The sequence below is a fragment of the Rhinatrema bivittatum genome, chromosome 1 (assembly GCF_901001135.1).
Source record: "Rhinatrema bivittatum chromosome 1, aRhiBiv1.1, whole genome shotgun sequence".
NCBI classification, from domain to species: domain Eukaryota; kingdom Metazoa; phylum Chordata; class Amphibia; order Gymnophiona; family Rhinatrematidae; genus Rhinatrema; species Rhinatrema bivittatum.
Window position 1 is genome coordinate 138364478 of NC_042615.1, and position 27615 is coordinate 138392092.

Sequence of the window (27615 nt, forward strand, 5' to 3'; positions counted from 1 at the left end):
GCAATTCAGTTAACTCTAGAGAGGCTCCTCAATTTAAAAGTGGTAATTCCAGTTCTCAAGGACCAGGAAAAATTAGGCTTCTACTCCATCTACTTCATGGTTCCGGAGAAAGAAGAGTCTTTCTGACAGATTCTGGATCTGAAGCAGGTCAACGAATTTTTGAAGGTGACATTTTAGAATGGAAACCTTAAAAGTCTGTCATTAAGGAAGTGCAGAAGAGAGAATTCTTGACCTTCTTGGGTTTAATGGAAGTCAAGAATTCTTAATGGAGGCTTATCTTTATGTTCCAACAGTGCTAAGTTGCCACTGTCAGCTTCAGGCCCTACTCTTTGGGTTATCACAGCCCTGAGGACCTTCTCAAAAGTGATGATGGTGGCAGCGGCATTGCACAAATAAGGTATTCTCCCAGGACAAGCAGGATGGTAGTCCTCACAGATGGGTGACATTAGATGGAGCCCTGACACGGAACACTTTTGTCAAAGTTTCTAGAACTTTGGCACACTGAGCATGCCCAGCATGCCACCAACCCTGTGGCCACACGGGGTCCCCCTTCAGTCTCTTTTTTTCTGCGGAGCTGTTGCCTTGTGGTTAGTGGAGCTCTGTGAGAACTTTTTCCACACAATTTCCTCATGGAACAATTCAAAGTTTTTCTTCAAGTTTTTCCCCGCTCTGGGGTCCCCCATCGCAAACCAATTTCTTCCAGCTCTCGGTAAGTCTCTTTCGTGTTTTTTTGCAGTCTGTTCCCGAGCGTCTGCCTCCCGGTAGCCAACAGCCACCAACCGCACGCCGCCCCTTTTTTATCATGGCGACCGGTTTTCGGAAGTGCCCTGAGTGTCCGCAGACTATGTCCACAACGGACCCTCACAATGTCTGCGTCTTATGTCTTGGGCCTTCTCACGACATCCGTTGGTGTCCCAGCTGTGCTCAGATGACCCCCAAAGGCTGGCGCACCCGCCTGGACAAGATGGAGCACTTGTTTGGTTCCAAGCCATCTGCTCCATCGACTCCGGTACCAGGTGCGTCGAGTCGTGGGGATCAAACTGACTCAGGACCTTTGCCTTTGAAGCCCCGCCAAGAGGATCAGGGAGCGGGAGCTTGCCCCTCACCGGCATCAGGACACTGATAGGTTTCTGCATCGTCTTCCTCAGGGGCCGGAGAAGGACCGAGCTGAGCACGATGGGAAGCATAGACACCAGCACTGACGGTCATCACCATCTGATGCTGGCACCGACACCGGAGCGGCATCTGCCTCGGCTGAACCCCTCCGAAGAGGCCCCGGGAAGAGGAGACCCCATCCTCCTCCTCGATCCAATTCCTTGGTTACCCAGTCAAAAAAGTCAATCAGATTTGTCTGACACGAGGAATCTGGAGGGCTGGAGCCTCCGTCGACACGAGGACACGACTCCGTGGACACGAGGAATCTGGAGGGCTGGAGCCTCCGTCGGACCTGCCAGCCCCAGAAAGACCACCAACGCTATGGTGGTCTCTGAACGGTCCTCCGACCGTTCCCAGCCCTTTCGGACCTGCCACAGAGAGCAGCAGAGGCGGCAGGCCGGACAGAGGTCAGGTTAGCTGTAGGCCTTGGAACAGACGAGGCAGACCTTGGAACTTGGGACAGACGAGACGGGGTCTTGGAACTTGGAACAGACGGGATGAGGTCTTGGAACGTAGAGAGGAATGCGAGTCCGTCAGGCGCCCTACACAGCACATGGCTGGTCGCAGACCACACTGGAGACTCAGGCGAGGAACAAGACACTGGCGGGAATGAGCAAGACTCTCAGGGCCCTACACAGCACAAGGGGCTGGTCGCGGACCACGAGGAGATCGGGCTGAGCTCAGGAAGTCTCATAGCACAGGGTAGTGGAAACCCCTAGGATCCTCCGGAGTCAGAACTAGGAAAGGGTGAAAGCTTGAAGCTAGCAGGCTCGAAGTAAAAGCAGGGAACCTCCGGAGGCACGGGTCCCACCAGCCCTGGAGGATTAGGAGTGGAACATCAGGATACTGCAGAGATCATCAGGATCAGGATACGAAGACATCAAGGAAGCCAGGCAGGAACAAGCCAGAGAAGTCCTAGGGAGGACTGATCCCTTGCCAAGGTGAAGACAGACTGAGCGAAGAGTCCTTTTGTAGGCTGAAGAGGCAACTCCCTGGTAGGAGTTCCATAAGGGCCACACCTATGCTGGCCCTTTAAATCAGGGAAGAAGCCACGGGCCCACCCCTAGGAGGAAAGGGGCAGGACCCTGGACAGAGGCCATGCTGCCGCTGTGCAGTGCTGAGCAGGAGGAGATGGAGCAGGCCTCAGGGCAGGCCCGACGTCGGCGACTGCCTCAGCCACACAGGAGAGGTCCGGGGGCTGCACAGCCGGACAGGTCCCAGCTTCAGCAGCCTCCAGGCCGCATTGGAAGGACCCGGCACGGCTCCCATTATTACCGCACTACCAATTTGGTTAGCTTCCCTAATTTCTCTTAGCATTTCATTGGCCGTCTCACCATCTTGACCAGGTGGACGGTAGTATACTCCTATCACTATAGTCTTCCCCAACACACAAGGGTTTTCTACTGATAAAGATTCGATTGTGCATTTAGGCCGCATTGGAAGGACCCGGCACGGCTCCTGCCATGCCGGCAAGATGGTGGCCCCAGCTGCAAGGATTGAGGCTTCTGCGGCCGCCAGGAAAGTCCGGGGATGTGGCCTACCACGCTGCAAGGTCAGGCTGTGGCCCGGTCGGGACGGCGAGAGGTAAGAGGCAGCTCGTGGCACCAGCCACGGGCCGAATCGCAACAGACTGTGCTTCTAGGATGGTATTTTTTAACAATGACCACGCCTCTTGCACATTTTTTACCTTTGTAGCTGCTCCTTTCAGTTTTTTCTAACTATTTTTCTCATTTTATCAAAGTTTCCCTTTTGAAAGTTTAGCACGAGAGCCGTGGATTTGCTTATTGTCCCCCTTCCAGTCATTAAGTCAGATTTGTTTATTTATTTATGTATATACCGAGGTATAGCAAAAACTGCCTTCACTCCGGTTTACATTTACATCTAAAGCATTTAACAGTAACTGGAACTGGTTCTGAAACAACAACTTATTACAATCAATATCTACAATATAACGAGGTGTATATCTGTGCTCAAATCATGTATAGGGAATGAATTGATACTGGGTGGAAATCAAAAAGGTTTCAGTGAGTAAGTGATGTAGTCTTTGGAGTGATATTGCATACCCGCAAAGGATATGCAATAGGTGTGATCTGTGGTATTATCCAATGCCATCTTTGAATGTTTGACTGAAAAGCCATGTTTTGAGTTCTTTTTTAAAAGATTTAATGTTTTCTTGTGAGCTCAGGTGTTGTGGTAGAGAGTTCCATAATTTCGGGCCAGCAATGGAAATGGCTCTGTTTCTTGTGGAGGACAGTTTGGCTAGTGGTAAAGATGGCACATCTAGATGTAGTTTACTTGTTGACCTGGTTGTACGTTGTGCCCTGTGTATATGTATAACATTGTCAAGAGCTGTGTTGTCTGCTTTGTGAATTGCATTGTGTAGAATTGTTAGGACTTTGAATTCGATTCTTTTTTCTACCGGTAGCCAGTGTAGACTGTTGAGCACGGGGGTGATGTGGTCTGATTTCTTTTTACCAGTTAGGAATCTGGCAGCGGCATTCTGTAGAAGTTGAAGTGGTTTTAAGGCCATTTTAGGTAGCCCTATCAAGAGTGAGTTGCAGTAGTCAAGGCTGGTGAAAATGAGGGCTTGTAAGACGGTTCTGAATTCATAGTGGTGAAGCATCGGTTTTAGGTGTTTGAGTATTTGGAGTTTATGGAAACCTTCTTTTGTTTTTGTTGCAATGTGTTTCTTGTAGTTTAGTTCACTGTCAATCCAAATGCCAAGGTCTTTAACGCTATCTTTGAGTTGAATGCAGATGTTATCAATTTGGAAGGGTGGTGTGGTTATTGATTCTGAGTTTTTTCTTACGATTAGAATGCATTCGGTTTTGATCATGTTTAGACATAATTTTAGGTGGTTTAGCATATTTCGAATTGCATCAAGTTGTGAGGCTGCTAGCGACATTGCATCTTCTATGGTGGAAGTGATTGGAATGAGGAGTTGTATGTTGTCAGCATACATGTAGTAAGTTATGCCTAGGCTTGATAGGAGTTGGCATAGGGGTAATAGGTAAATATTGAAGAGTATGGCAGAGAGAGCAGACCCTTGTGGCACTCCTGTTTCAAGGGGGATGGCTTCGGATGAGTTGTTGTTGATGGAGACTTTGAAATACCTGTTTTTTAGGAAAGAAGTGAACCAGCCTAGGGTTTTGCCTGCGAGCCCAATGGTTTCTAGGCTGGATATTAACCTCTTGTGGTCAACTGTGTCAAACGCTGCGGAGAGATCGAGGAGGATCAGTAAGTGGCCTATTTTGTTATCGAAACCTCTTAGTATATTATTGGAAAGGTTGAGCAGTAGGATTTCTGTGCTGAGGTTTTTCCTAAAGCCGTGTTGGGTGGGATGTAGTATTTTGTGGTTGTCAAGATGTTCGTTGAGTTGTTTTAGGACAGCTTTCTCAGTCAATTTAGCAAGGAGGGGTAGGTTTGATATTGGGCGGTAATTGTTCAAGTCATCTGGGTTAAGGTTTTTCTTCTTTAGTATAGGTTTGATTTTTGCGATTTTTAGCTTGGTAGGAAGCTCGCCTTCCTCGAGGGATTTATTGATAATTGCTGCGACTGTTGGAGCTATGGAGTGAGCGATTTCCTTTAGCTCTCGAGTGGGGATGGTGTCCAGGTCATGGCGCGCTGGGTTTATTTTTCTCAGCATTTTTTCTGTTTCCATGGTGGAGATAGATTCGAAATTAGACCATGGGGTTATATTATTTGTTGATATCTGATTTTCTATGATCGAGGGGGTGTTGAAGGCATCAGTTATTTTGGTTATTTTGTTCTTGAAGAACATGGCTAAATCTTGGCTTAAATTTTTGGTTACGGGTGCGTTGGAGTTGAGGTTTTCAGTGAAGAGGTTGTTTACTATGTTGAAAAGGGATTTGGATTTGTTGGTGGAGTTTTTTATTTTTTGACCGTAGTAGTCACGTTTAGTGTTCAGAATCATTTTTTGTAGGCGGCTAGTTGTGTGCAGTATCTCTGCTGTGTTACGGGACGTTTGTCTTTTTGCCATTCTTTTTCAAGTTTCCTGAGGTCAGATTTCATGTTTCTTAGTATGGTGTTGAACCAAGGGTTCCGTTGTTCTCTCTTATTCTTTAGTCGTTTGAATTTCTCTGGGTTTATGTTATTTGCGGTGTCTTCTGTGATTTGAAACCAGGATTGGATAGCGGTATTTATATTTGAGAGGTCGAGTTTTGCTAGTTGATTTCCCAGTTCTTGTTGGAGAAGATCGGTTTGGAAAGGTGGTCGATATTTGAAGAAGAATTTGATCATATTATGATCACTGTTGCCAAGCGGCCCCACCACCGTTACCTCTCTCACTAAATCCTATGCTCCACTGAGAATTAGATCTAAAATGGCTCCCTCTCTCGTCAGTTCCTGAACCAAGTGCTCCATAAAGCTTGTCATTCATTCCATCCAGGAACTTTATCTCTCTAGCATGTCCCGATGATGCATTTACCCAGTCAATATTGGGGTAATTGAAATCTAAAGAAAGAAATATCTTTTTTGAAGCTGAACAACAATTAAATAATCTTGCAGCAAAACATTGTATCACATGCTTTTGTTTTTTTTTATAAGAATGCTATAAATCTTTTACCTTCTTGAGACTTGAACATAAACACATTAGTCAAGGATTAGGGACCATCATAACACCCCCGGTGCTGCAAGTTGACACTTGTATCTTACACCTTTATGGGAAGTAATACCCTTCTGAACTTTTATATGAAAAAATGATTAAAAAAAAACCAAAAGGAAAAAAAGTTTTTTTCCCCTTAGTAAACATTGGACCTATGATTAAAGAGGACCCATAAAGGTGTAAGATACAAGTGTCAACTTGCAGCACCGGGGGTGTTATGATGGTCCCTAATCCTTGACTAATGTGTTTATGTTCAAGTCTCAAGAAGGTAAAAGATTTATAGCATTTTTGCTGCAAGGTAATTGAAATCTCCCATTATTACCGCACTACCAATTTGGTTAGCTTCCCTAATTTCTCTTAGCATTTCATTGTCTGTCTCACCATCTTGACCAGGTAGACAGTAGTATACTCCTATCACTATAGTCTTCCCCAACACACAAGGGATTTCTACCCATAAAAATTAGATTGTGCATTTAGTCTCATGCAGGATGTTTATCCTGTTGGACTCTGCCATCCCGGACATAAAGCGTCACACTGCCTCCTGAGTGCTCATCTCTGTCATTGCGATATAATTTGTACCCCAGTATAGCACTGTCCCATTGGTTATCCTCCTTCCACCATGTCTCTGAGATGCCAATTAAGTCTGTCATTATTCATTGCTATACATTCTAATTCTCCCATCTTACTTCTTAGACTTCTGGCATTAGCATACAAACATTTCAAAGTTTGTATTTTCATTCTGCTTTTTAATTGATAGGGATAAGTTAGAATGTTTTAGCTCAGGTGAGTTTTTAGTTATAGGCACTTGGACTACTTTTCTTATTATTGGAACCTCACTGTTGGAATGCCCTAATTCTAATGCATCATTAGTATCCTTTGAAAATACCTCCCCCCGAACCGTGCGCTGCTGAGCAACTGTCTGCTTTCCCCTTTGTTCTAGTTTAAAAGCTGCTCTATCTCCTTTTAAAAGGTTAGCGCCAGCAGTCTGGTTCCACCCTGGTTAAGGTGGAGCCCATCCCTTCGGAAGAGACTCCCCCCTTCCCTAAAAGGTTCCCAGTTCCTTACAAAACTGAATCCCTCTTCCTTGCACCATCGTCTCATCCATGCATTGAGACTCCGGAGCTCTGCCTGTCTATGGGGGCCTGCGCGTGGAACAGGGAGCATTTCAGAGAATGCTACCCTGGAGGTTCTGGATTTAAGCTTTCTACCTAAGAGCCTAAATTTGGCTTCCAGACCTCTCTCCCACATTTTCCTTATAGTTCTCAACTTGAGGAAATTGATCTGAAATAGTATCTCCTGGATTGACCATATCCTTTGAATTTAAAAAGGCCCTGTGTGGACCCCCAACCTTTTATGGAGGCATTTGTTGCTAAGGCTACTTTGTGAGGAGATACTTGCAATGGTGCTTCTTCCTGTAGAATGAAGCAGTCAAGTCACCAACTCAATTCTTGTTTCATTTCTGATGAAATCTCCACTATGGTTGTTAGGAACTGAGTTAACTGGTCCTATTGGAGACAAAGGCCCCATTGTAGGAGATGTATGTGCAGGAGGATCAGCGATACTTTGTCTTTTCCAGCACCTCTGGCAGTTAAGTGATCTGTGTTCAGCAGTCTGTGAGCCAATGCCTAGAGAGTTTGCGCTCCAGCTGAAGAAAGGAAGGTTCTCTCCTGAAAAGAATGTATCCATGTCCCAATGAATTAGATTTTTTGGGAGGGAATCATTCGATTTCTCTAAATTCACGAGAAAGCCGAGCGACTATAAGAAAAGTGATTTCTCCAAAGAGGGGAATTGCTTCATTTGGGAACTCACTGTCGCAAAATAGTCATCTAGGTAAGGTAAGACCTGGATCCCCTGGTAGCTGCTACTGCAACTAGGCATTTAGTGAAGACCCTCTGCAGCTAAGAGACCAAAAGAAAGCACTTTGTACTGATAGTGAGAAGAATCCACCATAAAGCACAGGTATTTGCCAATGGAACTGATGGATGGGAATTTGAGCATACGCATCTATTAGATCTAGGATGCACATCCATGCCCTCTTCTAGATGAAGGGGAGAATTGTATGGAAGGAATTCATTTTGAATTTCTCCTGGAATACATGCTTGTTCAGGCTTCTTAAATTCAGGATTGGTCTCAGTCATCCAGATTTCTTGGGGATGAGGAAATAGCAAGAGTAGAACCTCTAGCCATGGAGATGAAGAGGAAATGGTTCTATCACCTGCTGTTTGAGGAGCGAGTCCACCTCCCAGGGGAGCTATGTTGAGTGAGACAGATCCAGATTGAAGGCTGAACGATGAAGAATCATGGGAAGACATAAGAAATGCAGTATCCAGACACTGCAGTCTTGAGAACCCATCAATCTTTAGTGATCTTGCACCATTCTTCTAAGTACTGATTGATTTCTCCCCCCTGTCCCCCCCACCCCATTGGAAAGAATAGTTACTGGTCTGAAGGCTGTTCAAAAACTTGGTCTAGGCTTTTTTGGTTAACAGTGTTCATTTATCAAGCATTAATCAGAAGTTGTTGCTGATGCAGAGCTAGGGACGACATCCAGTATCACTGAAATTGTTAGAAGGGGTGTGTCTGAAAATATTGTCTTTTAAAAGTGTAGAAAGTATGCCTTGTAGAAGAATGCCATTCCAGTCCCTTGGAGAGGGACTGCACCTCTGTGTGCTGTTCCTTTTATTTGTGCCACTGTCCCTATCCAAAGAGGTTATCATGCAGGCAGAGCACATCCACTGAATTCTCATGGACATTGTTGCATAGGGTACTAGCTCTCAACTGGCCATGCAGTGAACTGCAATGGAGTTCGATGAGGAGTATGATGTGGTATCGAATGCATTGTAGACAGATTGAAAAAGATGGCATATACAGTCATCAGCATCCAGTACTGGTTGTGAGGGTATGTGATTTCACTATCACTGGCCAGAAGAAAAGGCTTTGGCTTTTGTATACAATTATATAATTATCAAACCATGTAGAATTGATGAGCAGTGATCCTTGCATTGAACTTGGAGTTTTGAAACATCTTTTTGCCAAAATTTTCAAATAGCTGTGTATTTATTTTAAGTCTTTCTTTTCTATACCGTCGTTTGGTGGGGACCGTCACAACAGTTTACATTAAGGCACATAAAAGTAATGATACTACAATTTGTCCGTTTACATAGGTGCCATAAGGTTCGGTAACATAGTTTGTTATCAATGTTCATTGTTAAATGTGATTAATCATGTCCATGTCTTTCCTTCTCAGTTTTAATTACAGAGCTAATTTTACAAATGTAACTTATAAATTAGTAATGGTGTGCTATATCTTAAAAACTACACACTTAGTGAATTTCTGCAGTGTGTATGGTTGTTTAATTGTTCGTGCTTTGCCCATCCCTGGTTTCTATTCTCCCTTCTCTTTCTGGAAAGCTTGTTTAAATAGCCAGGTTTTCAAACTTTTTCTAAAGGTTTTGCTGTCTCTTTGTAGCCTTAAATCCAAGGGCATGGAGTTCCATAGTATGGGTCCTGCCAATGATAGTGCCCTCTCTCTTACTTGTGTTAGTCTTGCTATTTTGACTGATGGTATAGTCAGGAGGGCTTTGTTTGCTGACCTTAGGTTTCTGTTAGGGACGTGTACTCGGAGGGCTGTATTTAACCAGTCCGCATTTTCATTATGTATTATAGAAACATAGAAATGACGGCAGAAGAAGACCAAATGGCCCATCCAGTCTGCCCAGCAAGCTTCACACATTTTTTCTCTCATACTTATCTGTTTCTCTTAGCTCTTGGTTCTATTTCCCTTCCACCCCCACCTTTAATGTAGAGAGCAGTGATGGAGCTGCATCCAAGTGAAATATCTAGCTTGATTAGTTAGGGGTAGTAGCCGCCGCAATAAGCAAGCTACACCCATGCTTATTTGTTTTACCCAGACTATGTTATACAGCCCTTATCGGTTGTTTTTCTTCTCCCCTGCCAATAAGCAAGCTTCTCCCCTGCCAATAAGCAAGCTACACCCATGCTTATTTGTTTTACCCAGACTATGTTATACAGCCCTTATTGGTTGTTTTTCTTCTCCCCTGCCGTTGAAGCAGGGAGCTATGCTGGATATGCGTGAAGTATCAGTTTCCTTTTTTTCTCCCCTGCCGTTGAAGCAGAGAGCTATGCTGGATATGCGTGAAGTATCAGTCTTCTCCCATGCTGTTGAAGCAGAGAGCCATGCTGGATATGCATCGAAAGTGAAGTATCAGGCACATTTGGTTTGGGGTAGTAACCGCCATAACAAGCCAGCTACTCCCCACTTTGTGAGTGCGAACCCTCTTTTCTTCTCCCCTGCCGTTGAAGCAGAGATCTCTGCTGGATGTGTGAAGTATCAGTTTTTCTTCTCCCCTGCCGTTGAAGCAGAGAACTATGCTGTATATGCATTGAAAGTGAAGTATCAGGCTTATTTGATTTGGGGTAGTAACCGCCGTAACAAGCCAGCTACTCCCCTCTTTGTGAGTGTGAATCCTTTTTTCCACATTTCCTCTTGCTGTTGAAGCTTAGAGCGATGTTGGAGTCACAGTAAGCATGTGTATGTTTATTTAATAAGGGTATTGTCTCCAGGCAGTAGCCATCATTCTGGCGAGTCACCCACTCTTCATTGACTTATGTATGGTGCACAATGTTTTGTATTGGATTCTTTGTTCGATCGGAAGCCAGTGTAGTTCAGCCAGTGTTTCCGTGATATGTTCTCTTTTGTTTTTGCTGGTTAAAACTCTTGCTGCTGTGTTTTGCAAAACTTGCAGTGGTCTTAGTGAGGTGTATAGTAGGCCTAGTAGAAGTGCATTACAATAATCAGTGCTTGCAAATATCAACGCTTGTAGTACTGATCGAAAGTTAGCAGTTGTTAGGAGTGGTTTGAGTCTTCTGAGGACCATAAGTTTAGCGTATCCTTCCTTTACTTTCAGAGATATGTGTTGTTTTAAGCTTAGTTCAGTGTCAATTATTACTCCTAGATTCCGTACTTTCTCTGCAAGTAATATTTGTTGGTTGTTTTTGAGTGTGATTGGGCTTTGTTTAATTTCCGTATTTTTCGTTCTAAGTGTAGGAATTCTGTCTTCTCTATATTGATTATTAATTCCATTTGGTTTAGTAGCTGTTTGATGATATCTAGATACATGTTGGCAATGTTTAATGTTTTCTCAATTGTATCGTCGATGGGTAAGATTAATTGGATATCGTCGGCGTATATATAGTGTGTGATTCCTAGACCAGCTAGCAGGTGGCATAGTGGTAGCAGGTATATGTTGAAAAGTGTGGCAGAAAGGGCGGATCCTTGTGGTAATCCTGTTTGAAGGTTTATTCTTTTTGATGTTGCGTCTTTAATTTGTACTTGATAATATCTGTTACTGAGATATGATCTAAACCATTTGATTGTTTTGTTGTTTAGACCTATTTCTTCTAGTCTATATAAAAGTATGGCATGATTTACCGTGTCAAAGGCTGTTGACAGGTCGAGCATCACTAGAATGTAATGTTTGCCGTTATCGAAACCTCTCATAATGTTATCTGTCAGTGCCAGCAGAAGTGTCTCTGTGCTATAGTGTTTTCGAAAGCCATGTTGTGAAGGATATAGTATGTTGTTGTTCTCTAGGTGTTCTGCTAGTTGCTTTTGTCTAGTTTTTTCTATTAGTTTTGCAATTAAGGGTAGGTTCGATACTGGTCTGTAGTTACTCAGGTTCAGTGGGTCACTGTTTTTCTTTTTTAAAATTGGTTTTACGATGGCTCCTTTTAGTGTGTCTGGCATGGATCCTTCCTCTAAGGATAGATTAACGATCTTTGCCAGTGTCGGAGCTACAGAGTTGGCTACTTTTTTTAAGTCTACGGTTGTTATTGTGTCATGCGAATGGGGTGCGGGATTACGTTTTTTAAGCATGGATTTAATTTCTATTTCTGATACCTCATCGAAAGTCGACCATTGAATAACGTCTCTATCTTTCATTTTAATAACTTGTTTTGTTGTATTTGGTATTTTTGTTTTTAGGTTCTTAATTTTATCGTTAAAAAACATTGCAATATCATTGCATCTATTTTCTAGAAGGTTTTGTGAAGACTCTGGTGTGTCATTGGTGTGAGGTTTCTTACTATGGTGAATAAAGTTCTTGGGTTGTTTCCATATTTTTCTATTTTAAGGCTATAGAATTGTTTCTTTGCATTGAGAATTATTTGTTTATAGTACGCTAGGTGTTTTCTATATTTTGCTAGGTTTTCAGTAGTTTTATTTTTTCTCCATTCTTTTTCTTTTTTTCTTAGTTGTCTTTTGACTTCTTTTATCTTTTCATTATGCCATGGGTTTGCTTGTTTTGTGTCCCTGATATTGATAAATTTGATTGGGTTTATTTCCTCAGCTAATTTACTTGTTGTTTGCATCCATGTTGTGGTGGCAGTGCAGCAGTTGGTGAAGTCTAATTTTGTTAGATTTTCTTCTAACTTGTTTTTCAGGGTGTCTAAGTCATATGGGGTCCTTTTTTTCTTGTGTTTGGGGTTCAATGTGTATCTTTTCTTGGCAGCATATTTGGATAGATTCTTGTTTTCTTTGCTTTTTTAGAGTTGATTCTACTACTACTGATTGATGAGATAATTGTACTATTCTAAAACCTGGAGGATTTTTTAACTCTGTATGTGAAGTCAAAATTCCTTGCTACTGGGGCTTAGAAAATTGGATTTTCCCACATTTTGATTTATAAATCTTCCAGGATATGAAGGACCATAATAACTGCTGGGTCCACTGGAGCTTCCAGAACCTGGAGGAGGCCTAAGCGTCTTCATGAGTAACTTTGTCCTTAATGTACATTTACTCCAAGGGCTTTTCCTAAGTTTTTTGAGAAATCTGGAGTAGGAAGGGTCTTCTGATGGAGACTACTGTTCTAGAAGGGGGTCAGAGGGAATTCCTTTTGAGCCATCTTCAGAGCTTATAGGTGAGGGAACACTGAACCAGGACTCCAATGACAAAGCCGGTGACTGAGGGGGGGTGGAGGAGTCCTCGGTTGCTTTGGAGGAGTGTACGCGTGGTACACATCCACGGAATGGCTAGAGTCCACTGCATGCGAAGACCATAGGCTAGAAGTGCCTTGCAGGGGGATCTGATGGAGCATACACATGACTTGAGGAAGCTGGGCCTCCTCCTCCTCATGGAAGTAAACATGACATCCTGGAAAAGAGAGGTTATATGGTACCCTCCTTATCCTTAGCCACTAATGAGGTAAAGAAATCTATCACCAAATCCGCTACTTGGTCAAGTAGTTCATATGCCTTCTGACCTAGTATTGGTGGTAGAATATCATCTCTGATATTAGAATGGAATCTTGTACAGCTTCTCGGCTTTGTAGAATTTGTACTGGAGACTGATTGGAAATAAGAGGCACCAGAGAGCAAATAGGATCCAGTGTTTCCAGGCGCAGACCCTGTGACAGTAATTTTGTTGGGGAGAATGCGCTACTATTTGTAGGTAGAAAAGGGATCCTATCTCCTTCTGCTCCTGGGAAGAGCCTGACTTGGCCAGCATCAGTGTGACCAGTTGTTTAATGGGCTAGGGCATCGAATATGCTCTGCATTAGTGCCACCAGTGACTTTTGCATCAATGGCACTGGGGCCTTATGTGCTAATGGTGCCAGGGTCTTATGCTTTGACAGTGCTGATGCAGCCTTGTGCTTAGATGACACCAATGAAATCTTTTATGTCATTGACATTGATGAGTTTTGTACAGTAATGAAGGCGTTGACAATGCTGATGCACCTGAGCGTCAATGGTAATGGTACACTCAAGCCTCTGTGTGTTTTTTCGGCATTCGCTGCTCCGGTGGTTCCGCAGAGTGGTGCCTTCTTTCTCCGATGAATTGATGACTGGAAGGGGGGACAATGAGTAAATACATGGCTCTAGTACTAAGCTTTCAAAAGGGAAACTTTGATAAAATGATAAAAATAGTTAGAAAAAAGCCGAAAGGTGCAGCTACAAAGGATAAGAGTGTACAACAGGCATAGACATTGTTAAAAAAAATAAATAAATAAAATAAATACCATCTTAGAAGCACAGTCCAGATGTATTCCATGCATTAAGAAAGATGGAAGGAAAGTCAAACGATTGCCAGTGTGGTTAAAAGATGAGGTGAAAGAGGCCATTTTAGCCAAAAGATCTTCCTTCAAAAATTGGAAGAAGGATCCATCTGAAGAAAAAAGGAAAAAGCATAAGCATTGGTAAGTTAAATTTAAAACATTGATAAGACAGGCTAAAAGAGAATTTGAAAAGAATTTGGCCAGAGAGGCAAAAACTCATAAAAATTTTACAGACTATATCCGAAGCAGGAAATCTGCGAGGGAGTTGGTTGGAACATTAGATGATCGAGAGGTTAAAGGGACACATAGGGAAGATAAGGCCATTATGGAAAGACTAAATAAATTCTTTGCTTCAGTGTTTACTGAGGAGGATATTGGGGAAAAACCCATTCCTGAGATGGTTTTCAAAGGTGATGATTCAGATGAACTGACCCAAATCACGGTGAACCTGGAAGATGTAGTAGGCCAGATTGACAAACTGAGCAGTAGCAGTTTCCTTGAATCAGATGGTATACATTCCAGGGTTGTGAAAGAACTCAAAAATAAAACTTCAGGCCTTCAATTGAACTCCGATATATAAAAAGGGCTCCAGAAGTGATCTGGGAAACTATATATCGGTGAGCCTAACTTCAGTGCAGGGGAAAACTGTAGAAACTATTATAAAGAATGAAATCATAGAACATATAGATCAGGGGTCGGGAACCCATGGCTCGCGAGCCAGATATGGCTCTTTTGAGGGCTGCATCTGGCTCGCAGACAAGTGTCGCCATACTTCGCGGTTCCCCGCTGACCCAGCTGCTCCCCGGTCCTCCGCCGCCCGGGCTTAAAATGCTGTCAGCCCGGGCGGAACGCGGCAGGACAGCTGGAGTCAGCGGCACCGGCGTGCTCTCTTCTCCTCCCCCCCCCCCCCGCGGCCCGGAAGAGGAAGTGGAGAGCATCGGGTGCCTGCGCGGGAAGAAGAGACCACACTAGCGTGGTCTCTTCTTCCGCGCAGGCACCCGATGCTCACCACTTCCTCTTCCGGGCCGCGGGGGGGGTGAGGAGAAGAGAGCACACCGACTGGAGTCATCCGGGTGCCTGCGCGGGAGTCATCGGGTGTCAGCCGGGTGCCAGCGCTGGAGTCATCGGGTGCCTGCGCGGGTCTTCCCGCGCAGGCACCCGATGCTCTCCACTTCCTCTTCCGGGCCGCGGGAAGAAGAGAGCACGCCGGTGACTGCAGCGCGGCTCGGAGGAAAATGAAAATCTTCAACCGCGGCCGATGGGACTCCGCCTTCGCCTCCGCGAGGGCTGAAAATGAAGGAGGTTAGCGTTGGGAGGTGGCTGCTGCTGCCGCGAGTTCCCGGGGGGGGGGGGGGGGGAGAGAGAGAGTGAATGAGCGAGCAAGCATGTGTGTTTGAGATCCTGTGTGTGTGAGTGAGAGATTGCATGTATGTGAATGATTGAGAGCCTGTATATGTGAAAGAGAGTATGTCTGTGATTGAGATCCTGCCTGTGAGAGAGAGCATGAATGTAAGTTTACCATTGGGACCCTGTATGTGTAAGTTTGTAATTGAAAACCTGTTTGTTTGAAAGAGTATGTGTGTATGATTGAGATCCTTTGTGTGTGAGAGAGATCATGTGTATGTATGATTAAGAGCCTGTGTGTATAAGTAAGAGAGAGATCATGTGTGTCTGTGTCTGATTGACAGCTGGTTTAGGTGATGGAGCATGTGAGTATGTGATTGAGAGCCTGTGTTTAAATGAGAGAGAGAGACCATGTGTGTCTGTGTGATTGAGAGCTGATTTAGGTGAGGGAGCATGTGAGTATGTGATTGAGAGCCTGTGTGTAAATGAGAGAAAGAGAGGACATGTTTGTAAGCATGTGAATGAGAGTCTGTGTGTGAGAGAAAAAGACAGCATGTATTTATGTGATTGAAAGCCTGTGTGTGTGTAAGCGTGAAAAGATAGACAGCATGTGTGTAAATGTGTAATTAAGAGCCTATATAAGTGAGAGAGAAAAAAACATTTGTATATGTGAGTGACTGAGAGCATGTGTGTATAGGTGTGTCATTGAGAGCCAGTGTGAGAGAGAGCGCTGGTATGTGACTGAGAGAGGAGAAAGTTCCAAGCAAACCACCCCACCGCCTGCTAATTCAGAACAATCTCAGGACACCTGGATATCAAACGTTCCCAGGTATGCAGAGCAAAAAAATGTTTGTATCCTTATTATTTTTCATTACTGGATCTTTGTGTCTGCTATTTTGAAATATTTTGTTGGTATCTGGAAATGTTTTATATGAGTTTTTAATTATTGGATATTCCACTCATCAGCTGTTTCGAAATATGTTCTTTTTGTTAGTACAGTTTTACTGCTGATGATTTTATATTTCTTGATTTGTTTTATAAGGATGTGTGATGTTTCTTTTTTCCTTTGTTACACTGCATACAGAGACTCTGGCTTGTTGCAGTTTCCAATTCAGTTTTTGTCTGCATGCTTCTTGTTATGCGTTTTGGTCTCTTTATTCTATGTTAGGTGAGGGACAGCACGTGATTCAGGTGAGGTTTTCTGCTGGCGTGTAGTTTCTGTGTAGGACTCTATAGCAGCCTGACTTGGTCCGTTTTCCTAATAGGAGATGTATTGGTGTCTTAAGGCCTGGTGTAATATTTTCAGAGACTTATTGTACTTTAAAAGTGTGATCTTACATAAAATGCACACATTTACTTGTATTTAGTTTTAAACATATTGTATGGCTCTCATGGAATTACATTTTAAAATATGTGGCGTTTATGGCTCTCTCAGCCAAAAAGGTTCCTGACCCCTGATATAGATAGACCTGGTTTAATGGGACACAGCCAGCATGGATTTACCCAAGGGAAGTATTGCCTCACAAATGTGCTACATTTTTTTGAAGGGGTGAATAAGCATGTGGATAAAGGCGAACCAGTAGATGTGGTGTATTTAGATTTTCCAAAGGCATTTGACAAATTCCCTCATGAGAGGCTTCTGAGAAAAAAAGTCATGGGATAAGAGAAGATGTCCTTTTGTGGATTGCAAACTGACAGGAAGCAGAGTGTAGGATTAAATGATCTGTTTTCACAGTGAGAAAAGGTAAACAGTGGAGTGCCTCAGGGATCTCTACTTGGACCGGTGCTTTTTAATATATTTATAAATGATCTGGAAAGAGCAATGACGAGCGAGATGATACATTTGCAGATGACACAAAATTATTCAGAGTAGTTAAATCACAAGCAGATTGTGATAAATTGCAGGAGCACCTTACGAGACTGGAAGATTGGGCATCTATAAGGCAGATGAAATATAATGTGGACAAGTGCAAGGTGATGCTTTTAGGGAAAAATAACCCATGCTGTAGTTACACAATGTTAGGTTCCATTTTAGGAGTTACCATCCAGGAAAAAAACATCTGAGTGTCATAGTTGATATTACATTGAAATCACTGGCTCAGCATGCTGTGGCGGTCAAAAAAGCAAACAGAGTGTTAGGAATTATTGGGGAGGGGGGGAGGATATCATAATGTCTCTGTATCATTTAAAGGTTAGGCCGCACCATGAATATTATGTATAATTCTGGTCACCGCATCTGAAAAAGAAAAAGTCAGAAAAAGTGATCAAAATGATAAATTGCATAGAACAGATCCTCTATGAGGAAAGACTAAAGAGGCTAGGGCTGCAGCTTGGAGAGGAGATGGCTGAGGAGAAATATGATAGAGGTCTACAAAATCATGAAAGGACTTGAATGAGTAAATGTGAAATGGTTATTTACTCTATCAGATAATATAAGGATTGGGGGGCACTCCATGAAGTTAGCAAGCAGCACATTTAAAACAAATCAGAGAAAATTATTTTTCGCTCAAAGCACAATTAAGGTCTGGACTTCATTGCCAGAGGATGTGGTTAAGGGAGTTAGGTTTATAAAAGGTTTGGATATGTTCCTGGAGGAGAAATCTATAAACTGCTATTAATCTATAGGTAATAGCCACTGCTTGTTGCCAGCATTCATAGCATGGGATCAGTTTAATGCTTGGGTACTTGCCAAATACTTGTGACTTGGATTGGCCACTGTTGGGCTTGATGGTCTTGTCTGACCAGTATGGCATATCTTATGTTCTTATGATACATGGCAACTATATTTACTTGACCCCAAAGTCTTGGCCTGTTGTGCCAAAGGGGGAGATATTTTAGAGGAGCTAACGCTCAACTATGTTCCCAGTGAGGCTGTGATTCAGGAAGGGGAACGACTGGTTTTTCGAAGACTTTCACAATTCCTCCATTTTCCAAGCCCTGCACCTTTTCTGTTCATGGGGACAGTTGTCTACAGTTATAACAATGGCTTGGTTATGGTCTGGACCCAGGCAAAGGTAGCAGAGGTGGTTTCCATCTATAATGGACATTTTACTACCATAATTCAGTCTTTAAACCTACTTACTGTAGCCATTTTCTTGGTAGATATTCTGCTGGAAATTTTTATTTTTTCCTTTTTTTGAGAAAGGTAGCACTGAAAAATGCTTTTTTGAGGGCTCCTAAGGCAGCAAGCCAATTTCAAAGAGAAAAGTTTTGAAAAGTGTTCACAAAAAAAAAGATCATGCATGTGCAGGAATTCGTGCACATGCTCAGTAGCAAAAAGCTCTACTAGCTATGAGAAAGAGATTCATTCAGTGTCACTGGATGACTTCACCCCACATGTTATGGCTAATCCAGCTCTGCTTCTCAATGGAATAACGAAAATTAGATGAGAGTTGAAGGAACTCAGACATAAAAAGAAAAGGAAAGTTAAAAAGAAAAAAAAAGAAGCCAATGTAGAGGAAGAACTCTGTTTACTTTTCATTCAACAAACTGTACTTATTTATATTTTGAAATGACATTTTAAAATTTTAAGAAAAATATGTAGCGAGATAGTTTTATATCTATAAATGAAAAGAAATAAAGGAAGAGACAAAAATGGATGAAATGTTATGGTGGATTTTATCTATTTCTGTGATTCCTTTCCCATTTAACATTTTTATTAGTGAATAATAGGTGTTTTAAAAAACACATCCTATTTTTTCAGAAGATAGGTACAGAGGTATCGTGTACTATAGTGAATTAGTGATACGTTTGTTTTGTGTGGTGGGAAAATGTTGTTTTTGGTCAGAGAATGTCAAAAAATAGAATTTCAGATGTTTGTGATTACTCTATTAATTTGACAACTTGTTCAATACAGAATAAGAAGCATTATAGTGGTTGGCATGCCTTAATTTGGAGTTGCTGATGTTTTTATCAGTTTTTGAGTGAGAGGGAAGCATTTTTATTTTTATCAGATACTGTCTTCTAAGTAAAACTCATTTTATGCAAAGCTTACAACCAAAGGGATCTAGTTCTCATTCTCTTCACCAAGTGTAAGAAGTGTGTGTGTTTGATCATATTCTCTTATAAACAGAAGCATACATTTTCTGTTTAGACGTGAATACACGTTTTTGTTCTTGAGTAATCTTCTAATGCCAAAAGGCTGGTCATTTGTTAAAACAGTACATATAAAGATATTGTACTATTCACTGTTTATCTACTGAACTGAAATATAAATTCTTTTTTTTTTTTTACTAGCAAAGTCAACAGAATGTACTAGGTGGACACAATCAGCAAACTTCTCTTCCTAACCAGACACAGGGCACACTTACTGCCCCCTTGTATAACACTATGGTGATTTCCCAGCCTGCTACAGGAAATGTGGTTCAGATCCCTTCTAGCATACCACCAAACAACAATCAGAATGCTGCAGTGACCACTTTTACCCAGGACAGGCAGATCAGGTAAACCAGAAGTATTGATTTTCATTTTGTTTTCTTCAGAAGTGGTACTTATTTCTGTTGGATGTCATTGTGCAGGAAGAGTTTTTATTTAACACATTAATAGTATATGTTTAAGATTTCTGCCAAAGCAAAATGTGGTTTGAAGGCATTGTGTAGTTGCCGTTTCATATAAAGCAACATTACATTCCCAAATCTTTCCATGTTTTTCCTTGTCTATTTCTATATGTAGGTTTTTGACCAGATTTAACTGTCCATTTTTTAACTATTGGTAAAGATTATAAAATCCCAATATCATGATAAAAACACCAAAACACCTACATATGTATGCAGCTAAGGTAATCCTATTTTGAAACTTAAAAAAAAAAAAAAGTTAATGGAGCGACAAAATGGAAGGTTGTATGCGAGTGTTGTGTGACTTATTAAATTCTCTTTACCGATAAATATCCTTAAGTTAGGAGATACAGGTGGCTTTTTTAGAGATCAGAGTTAAAATGGAATTGGTACATAATGTTAAGATTTAAAAGTTAACAGCAAAATATGTCTCTTTGATACTTGGCTCCTGGCTAAATTGACTCACTAAATCGGTTTCCCATCTTTTCAAGCCTAAGGCATACCTACACTAACAAGAAAGCACTGTGGATGTGGAGAGGACTTCTGCAGCTGAAAAAAGAGCTAAGGAAACATCTGTCTCAAATTTTAAAACAAAGAAAAAGAGAGGGGGTGCAGACATAATTGAACCAACTCCCCTTATGTACAAGTGCAGGAGAATGGAGAAGTTGGTGTCATGTGGGCAGCCGGATCAGTTAGTTACCTTGACTGCTGCATACGGTGCCAGAGCCTATGGTCCTAATAATCAGAGTGAGTCATAAGCAGTGCTCAGGGCACACACTCCCCATATTACTCAGCCTGGGGATAAGATAAAGAATGGAAGAGCTCAAGGGAGGAAGAAAAGGAGGTGATGATGCTGTGTGTAGAAAGTAGCATCCTGCTATGAATGCCCGATAATTCCCACAAGCTGGAGCTTATGCGGTAGATAGAAAGAAGGAGGCGTGCTTGACCTCACATATTCTCTCAAAGGAGCTTCTGCATGCTTAGCTGCCACTGCTGATGTATCTTGTTGCTGCAAGATGCTAAGGGTTGAGTCCAGGTGCTGGTCTGGGCTGAGCATCAGGCAGAAGTAACTTTTCCATAGCACATCTGATCAGTCTGATGACACACTGGTTGGGAAACACTACATTAAATAATGGACTGAGCTCTAGGAATAGATATATCGAACCTTGGCTCCAATTTTGCCCTGGTACAAATGTTGTACCATATTGTTTCATTGGTGAAAATGCCACTGCAAAACTGGAACAATACTTTGATAAATTGTATTTGGTTTTAAATGTTTACTTTTGAGTTATAGCAAATTCTGAAATTCTTCCAGTAGGATGGGGGTTATGGAGTTAGGCAGTAGTTGTGTTTGTTGCATTTAACCCTGAAATAAACAAAAGAAAAAATTATTGATCCTGTCAAAAATATTGGTGAAAACTGAGAAAATGAGCAGTAGTTTTCTAGAACCTGCAACAGCACACTGGAATTAGTGAAACATGGCTTCTTAAAACAACACTCCTCACTTCCCACAAGAAGTGCATAATCTGAAGGAAACTACTTTTTATTCCAATGTTATGGTTTTTTTTATGTGATGTATTAATTAAAATGGTTGCCTAGGCAGCATTAACCCCTAAAATTGAAAATTATTCTATCATATTTTAAATACAAGTCTTGAATCTTTTGCGTACCTGTTAGAAATCCTGTGGAGTTATAATGCAGAGCCAAAAAGTAAAGCAACAACAGATCCAGTCCTTCCTGTTCATCCAGTCAAACCAGTTTAGACAAATAGGTTATGGACACCAACCAGCTGATAGAAACAGAGATAAGCAGGCTTGCTGATGTCACTCCTTAAATTTATCCATGCTGACAGCAGCCTGCTAGTATTCTCTGTCTCCAGCTGATGGTGGACAAGCATCCTGTGCAGTGGACTGCAGCCTAGCTTGGCAGGGCGCTCCTGAGGTGATAGGCCTGCCCTCTCTTCCTCAGTTGAGCGGAGTCCATGGCTGATTGGAGGGGGTAAAAAAAAAGGATTTCTGCCCTGAGGTGAAAATATGGTGCTCCCGCCCTCACCAGTGCATTCAGGACCAAGGGAACTTCCAGAGGACCACTTGTTAATTCTCCTTTTCCTACTTCCTCTCTCTGCTTAACACATCCCCCTTTTCCCCCAGCCCTCAGGATCAGGATGGCAATGTCCCTATATGCAGCTTCTCCATTGAATGCTTTAAGCCTATTTTTGGTACGGAGGTAAGGTTTAAAGAAAAATAAAGGAAAAGACTTAAGTGGGTATTTAGAATAGCTGTTCAGTGGCAACAGGACCGTGATAGTTGAGCCACGGGCTTGTCAGTGCTTTGGAGTTTAGGGGACCAAACCCTGAGTAAGTACCCAAATTTTATGGAGGCGTTCGAATCGGGGGATCCTCTGTGTGCCAGTGCTGAAGGGTAGTAATGGCGGCACTGCCGAAGTGTGAAAAAAAAACACCCTTTATACAGCTTGCAATAAAGGAAGGTGTCATTGAATGGACTCTTACGTGCCGGAACTGTTCTATGGTTCCCAGGGGGGCATTGCAGCTGCGATTTTTGTCTGGCGGCAGGGGATCTGTGGTAAATGACATGGCAGCTGATGTGCCTCTGAGTTCCCGATAGCACAAGGAGCTCTGGTGGCCATTTTAAGACCATGTGCTACTTGTGGAACAGCTTGGGCCTCCTCATCTTCTTTTCTTTTAGACAAGACAGAGCACCTGTGCGGCTAGTGAATCAGCGCCTACAGCTGCAGTTTTGCTACAGATTCTGCTGATGGTATTTCCTCCTTGCCATGCTTGTCTTACAAGAGTTGTTTAAAGGTTTACAGGTTCCTTCACTGGGGGATGTTGCAACCAAGGAGCTGTTTAAGCAATTTGGGTGCCTTCTGGCTCTTAAAGCCTTCTGAACAGAGTAAAGGTCACAGCAGATAGAGAGATAAGTTTGCTGAGAGATGACTTCACTGTTTCAAAGAGGGCTCTTTTGAAGGTTTTAAAGCATTTCTTCAATGCAGTGGTGAGGAGGACCTGGAAAATAGGAAGTGCCTCCTGAAATGGAGGGTGCTACTTTTCTGCTGCATCCCCTTCTTAAGAAGTTGTTTCCTTGTTTCTCAGTCCCTGAGTACTTGGCACATAGCAGAGGATTGGAAGGAAAAGACCCCCCATCCTAGGAGGATGCAGGACCCCCTGGATCCTTTCTCTTCACCAAGTGCAGCCAGATCTGTCTTACTAGCAGCGGGTGGCACCTGATACTGTTTTTAGCAATCCATTGGTAAACGTGAACTTCCATTTTTTCCCCCGAGTTGACACCTTGTGCTACTGAGTGACAAAAAGAACCAGTGGAAGATGGGATGGCTGTTAAGGATGCACAGGTCTGAATGATAGAATCTGTGCTTATATAGGCCTGGAAGCTGTGAGTATGGTTCTTTAGAGATCTGGACTGCATCTGGCATGGGGTGCTCAGTCATGGTTAGAGAGGATTCCCCACCATTAGAGCAGGGAGCTGCATATCTGGCAGATGCCAGCTTCAATTTGGTACATGCACTAGCCTTAGGAATGCATCCTTAGTGGTGGCATGGTGGATCCTATTGAATATGTGTCTAGTCAGTGGTCACAATCTCCAATACTAATTTTATTGAGCTACCCTTTAAGAATCTGCTCTTCTTGGAGAAGAGCGAGAAAGATAGCAAGGGCATGGGATGTCTCAAAAGTCCCAAGGCTTGCAGAGGATAAAACAGAAGCCCCATCTTATAGTTTGTGTCTTGTAGTAGGAATTGAGCCATGGGGAGATTCAAGCCCAGTCAGACCTCTTCGGGACAGAGGTCTAGGCCATATACCAGATCCCAGTATTTTCATCCTAAGAAAGGAAGTAAGGATGGAGCCACATGCTCCAGTTCTTATAGGATGGCACAGTGCATGCTTGGGAGCCCTATCTTTGGTACCAGAGATAGGATGTTGTCTGTCTCTGTTTTCTCAGAATTGGGCCCAAGTTACAATGGAAATGATAAACGAAGGCTGGAATGTACTACATTTCCTTAGCTTATGTGCAGTTTTGGAGAGTCTTGAGGATTGGTATGCCATTGATCCTGGATTTTTTGCAGGAAGACCTCCCTGAGGGTTTGACTCTTAATACATTGAGGGTGCAAATAGAGGCTTTCTCCGAAATATGGTGGTCATATTCAAGGTAAACCTCTGTCTTCTCATCCAGATGTTTCTTGAGGGGTGTTAGGCATGTTAGACTTCCGCTTCAGATGCAGGTTCCACTTTGAGTTTGAACTTTGTTTTGTCCTTCTTGGTGGGACAGCAGTTTGCTTTTTTTAAAGTTATTCTTTACATCTGCTCATGTTGGTTGCTGTTTCTTCATCTTGGAGGATGTTGGAGTTGATTGCATAGACAAGTCCAAATTTGTACAGTTTCCTTTTTTCTTACAGGACAAGCAGGATGGTAGTCCTCACATATGAGTGACTGGCACCTACTGGGCATGCCCAGCATGGCACTAACACTGCATCCAGCAGGGGTCTCCCTTCAGTCTCTTTTTTTCCGCTCAGCTTTGGCCACATGGATTTTTGGAGCTCTTCACAAGTTCCTGACAGGAATTTTCTTCTCAGGAAATTTGCTTTAAAACTTGCAAAAGTTTATACCTCCTAGGGGTCTCCCTTCTCCGCTGTTGATTGCCACGTCCGTACGGTAAGTTTGCCCCATTTTTCGGTCGGTTCCCGACAGGGACCTGTGTAGGCCTTATCGGCGCCGACCGCAGCCAGCCTAAATTTTTCGACGGCCACGATGGTGACGGGTTTTCGTCGGTGCCCTGACTGTCCGAGGACAACGTTAATCTCAGGCCCCTCATTTGGTCTTATGTCTCGGCTCGTCGCATGACGTGAAAACGTGTAACAATTGTGCCCAAATGACTCCGAAGGGCCATCGGGCACTTTTGGAAAAAATGGCACTCTTATTTCAGCAGCGCCTATCTTCACAGGCGCCATCGACACCATCCCCGGTGAAACAGCGCCATTGCTTCGATGCCGAGGAGTCCCAGTCGGTGTCTCAGACTTCAGCGTCCCCGTCATCGGTGCCGGAGTCAGAAAAGGCTGAACACCGTGAAAAGCACCGGCACAAGCATCGAAGGCCTATGCCATCAACTTCAGGGACACTGGTGGCATCAACGTCTGGTATCGAGTCACCGAAGAAGAAAACCCGAGCTGAGGAGCCTAAATCCTCCTCGAAGCCGGATGCACCAAGACATTCCTCGCCTTCGGTGGGCGCAGCAGCCGAGATTCCACTGGGACCAGTGGACCCTCCGGCGATGCCCGCCATGCCTCCTACTCCAGACCTGGAGTTCACCACTCCAGCGTTCCGTGAGGAATTGCACCGGATGGTGCAAGAGGCAGTGGTCCAGGCTGTCCAGGGCCTTCCCAGACCACCGACGCCAGCACCAGTGCCCATGCTGGAACCGGACCGATGCCACTGATGCTCCTCCATCTCCTCGATAAGCTCGATGTGCTCATTGGTGCCCTGCCAGTGGTACCGGGGAAATCTCCGATCCCCATGGCTCCGTCAACACCCATTCCACTCTCTTCGGATGAAGAGGACTCGTCGAGGCCGGAGCCCATTCTGGGGCCTTTGGGAGTGAATGCGCCGAGGAGACTGGCGAAATCACCGATGCCATCGATGCCAGTTTGCCCGGCACCGGTGCCGGATCTGGATTTGTCGAAGCCAAGACCATTGATGCTGGCACCGATACCTTCAGTGCCAAGACCTCCTCCGGCCGGAGGGGCTCCTTTTCTACCACTACGACCACCGATGGATGCGGGGGATCAGCCATGTAATCCATGGACGGATGACACATTGGATTCCCAAGACTCTGCCAATGTCCCATCAGAGCCGTCGCCTCTGGAGAAAAGGCGTAAGTCTCCGCCGGCAGACCTCTCCTTCATTAGCTTCATCAAGAAGATGGCGGAGACTAATCCCTTTACGCTGCAGACTGAGGAGGGCTCCAGGCATAAAATGCTGGAGGTTCTTCAGTTCCTAGATCCTCCAAAGGAAATCATGTCTGTCCCAGTCCATGAAGTGCTGCTGGATTTGATTCAGCGCAACTGGGAGCATCCTGGGACGGTTCCCCCTGTAAATCGCAAGACGAATGTGATCTATCTAGTGCAGCTATTGCCTGGCTTCCAAAAGATGCAGTTGGCGCATCAGTCGGTGGTGGTGGAGTCCGCCCAGAAGAGGTCCAAGCGTCCAAAGCCTCATTCTTCAGCACTACCCGGGAAGGAGCAGAAGTTCTTCGATGCTTTAGGGCGCAGAGTGTTCCACGGAGTTATGCTCATTTCACATATTGCGTCATATCAATTATATATGACCCAATACAATTGGAATCTCTTTAAACAACTGCAGGACTTTGGTGAGTCCCTCCCGGAGCAGCTTCAAGATCAGCTGAGCTCTATAATTAAGAAAGGCTTCGACGCCGGGAAGCATGAGGTCAGGTTGGCGTATGATGTATTTGATACTGCATCCCGATTATCAGCAGCCGGCATCAGTGCTCGGTGTTGGGCTTGGCTGAAGTCCTCGGATCTACACCCGGAGGTGCAAGACCATTTGGCTGATCTCCCCTGCATGGGGGATAATCTCTTTGGAGAGAAGATCCAGGAGATGGTAGCACAGCTGAAGGATCAAAATGAAAAACTCCATCAGCTCTCGGCCGCTCATGCTGAGCTTTCGACTTCCTCCAAATGTCCGTTTAGACGGGAGATGAAGCAACCAGCGAACAAAGCCTGAAGATATTATCCTCCACCATCACGGGCTCGTCCGTCCCGTCTGTTCCAGAAGCCTCCACCACGGCAGCCGCAGACTCAGAAGGTACAACCTTCTCCTGCCTCGGGATTTTGACTCCCTGCTAGGGAGCTAATGTAGTCATCCCCCTCTGCCATTTCTGCCGGTCGGAGAACGGTTCTGCCACTTCACCAGCATGTGGCTAAAAATCACCACGGACCGGTGGGTCCAGTTGGTTGTAGCTCAAGGTTACCATCTAAACTTCCTCTCCATCCCATCGGACACTCCACCTCGGCTGGGGTGGATTTCCTCTGATAACTCTCATCTGCAGGAGGAAATAACTTCCCTCCTGCGAGCAAATGCCATAGAACAAGTTCCTCTTTCCCAGAGGGGACACGGCTTCTACTCCCGATACTTTTTAATGCCAAAAAAGACTGGAGGCATCCGCCCTATATTAGACCTTCGGGCCCTAAACAAACATCTTCGGAAAGAGAAGTTTCGGATGGTAACCTTGGGCTCCTTACTACCACTTCTCCAACAGGATCTCTCTGGATCTCAAGGATGCGTACATGCACATAGCAATTACCCCGTCTCACAGAAAGTATTTCCGGTTCCTTGTCGGAAACCAACATTTCCAGTACCGGGTACTTCCATTCGGCCTTGCATCAGCCCCTCGTGTCTTCACGAAATGCCTGGCAGTAGTAGCCACATACTTAAGAAGACTAGGCACTCACGTCTATCCTTATCTAGACGACTGGTTGCTGAGTGCTCGGTCACCGGAAAGGGTTCTTTACTCCCTCCATCTTAGGTGCAGCTGCTACTATCCTTGGGGTTTCTAATCAATTATCAGAAGTCTCATCTGATTTCGTCTCAAATCCTCTCCTTTATCGGAGTGGATCTCGACACGATCCAGGCAAGGGCTTTTCTTCCCAGGGACCAAGCTCATACGCTGGCGTTGCTGGCGCATGCTATACAATCTTGCCGAACCATGACAGCTCGTCATGTACTCATCTTGCTGGGACATATGGCGTCCTTGGTCCATGTTTCCCCAATGGCTCGCCTGGCCATGAGAGTAGTGCAATGGACATTAAAATCCCAGTGGTC

At 43.9% G+C, this 27615-nt stretch overlaps 1 protein-coding gene across 10 annotated transcripts in view; it reads left to right on the forward strand.

Moving 5' to 3' along the window:
• The window catches only part of CLOCK (clock circadian regulator), a 430837-nt gene that overhangs the window by 357877 nt on the left and 45345 nt on the right, over positions 1 to 27615 (forward strand). For all 10 annotated transcript variants that reach the window (XM_029587462.1, XM_029587474.1, XM_029587432.1 and 7 more), the window contains one exon: positions 19432 to 19637. In XM_029587462.1, the coding sequence (XP_029443322.1) occupies positions 19432 to 19637 (206 nt within the window). The remainder of the gene's footprint in view (positions 1 to 19431; positions 19638 to 27615) is intronic.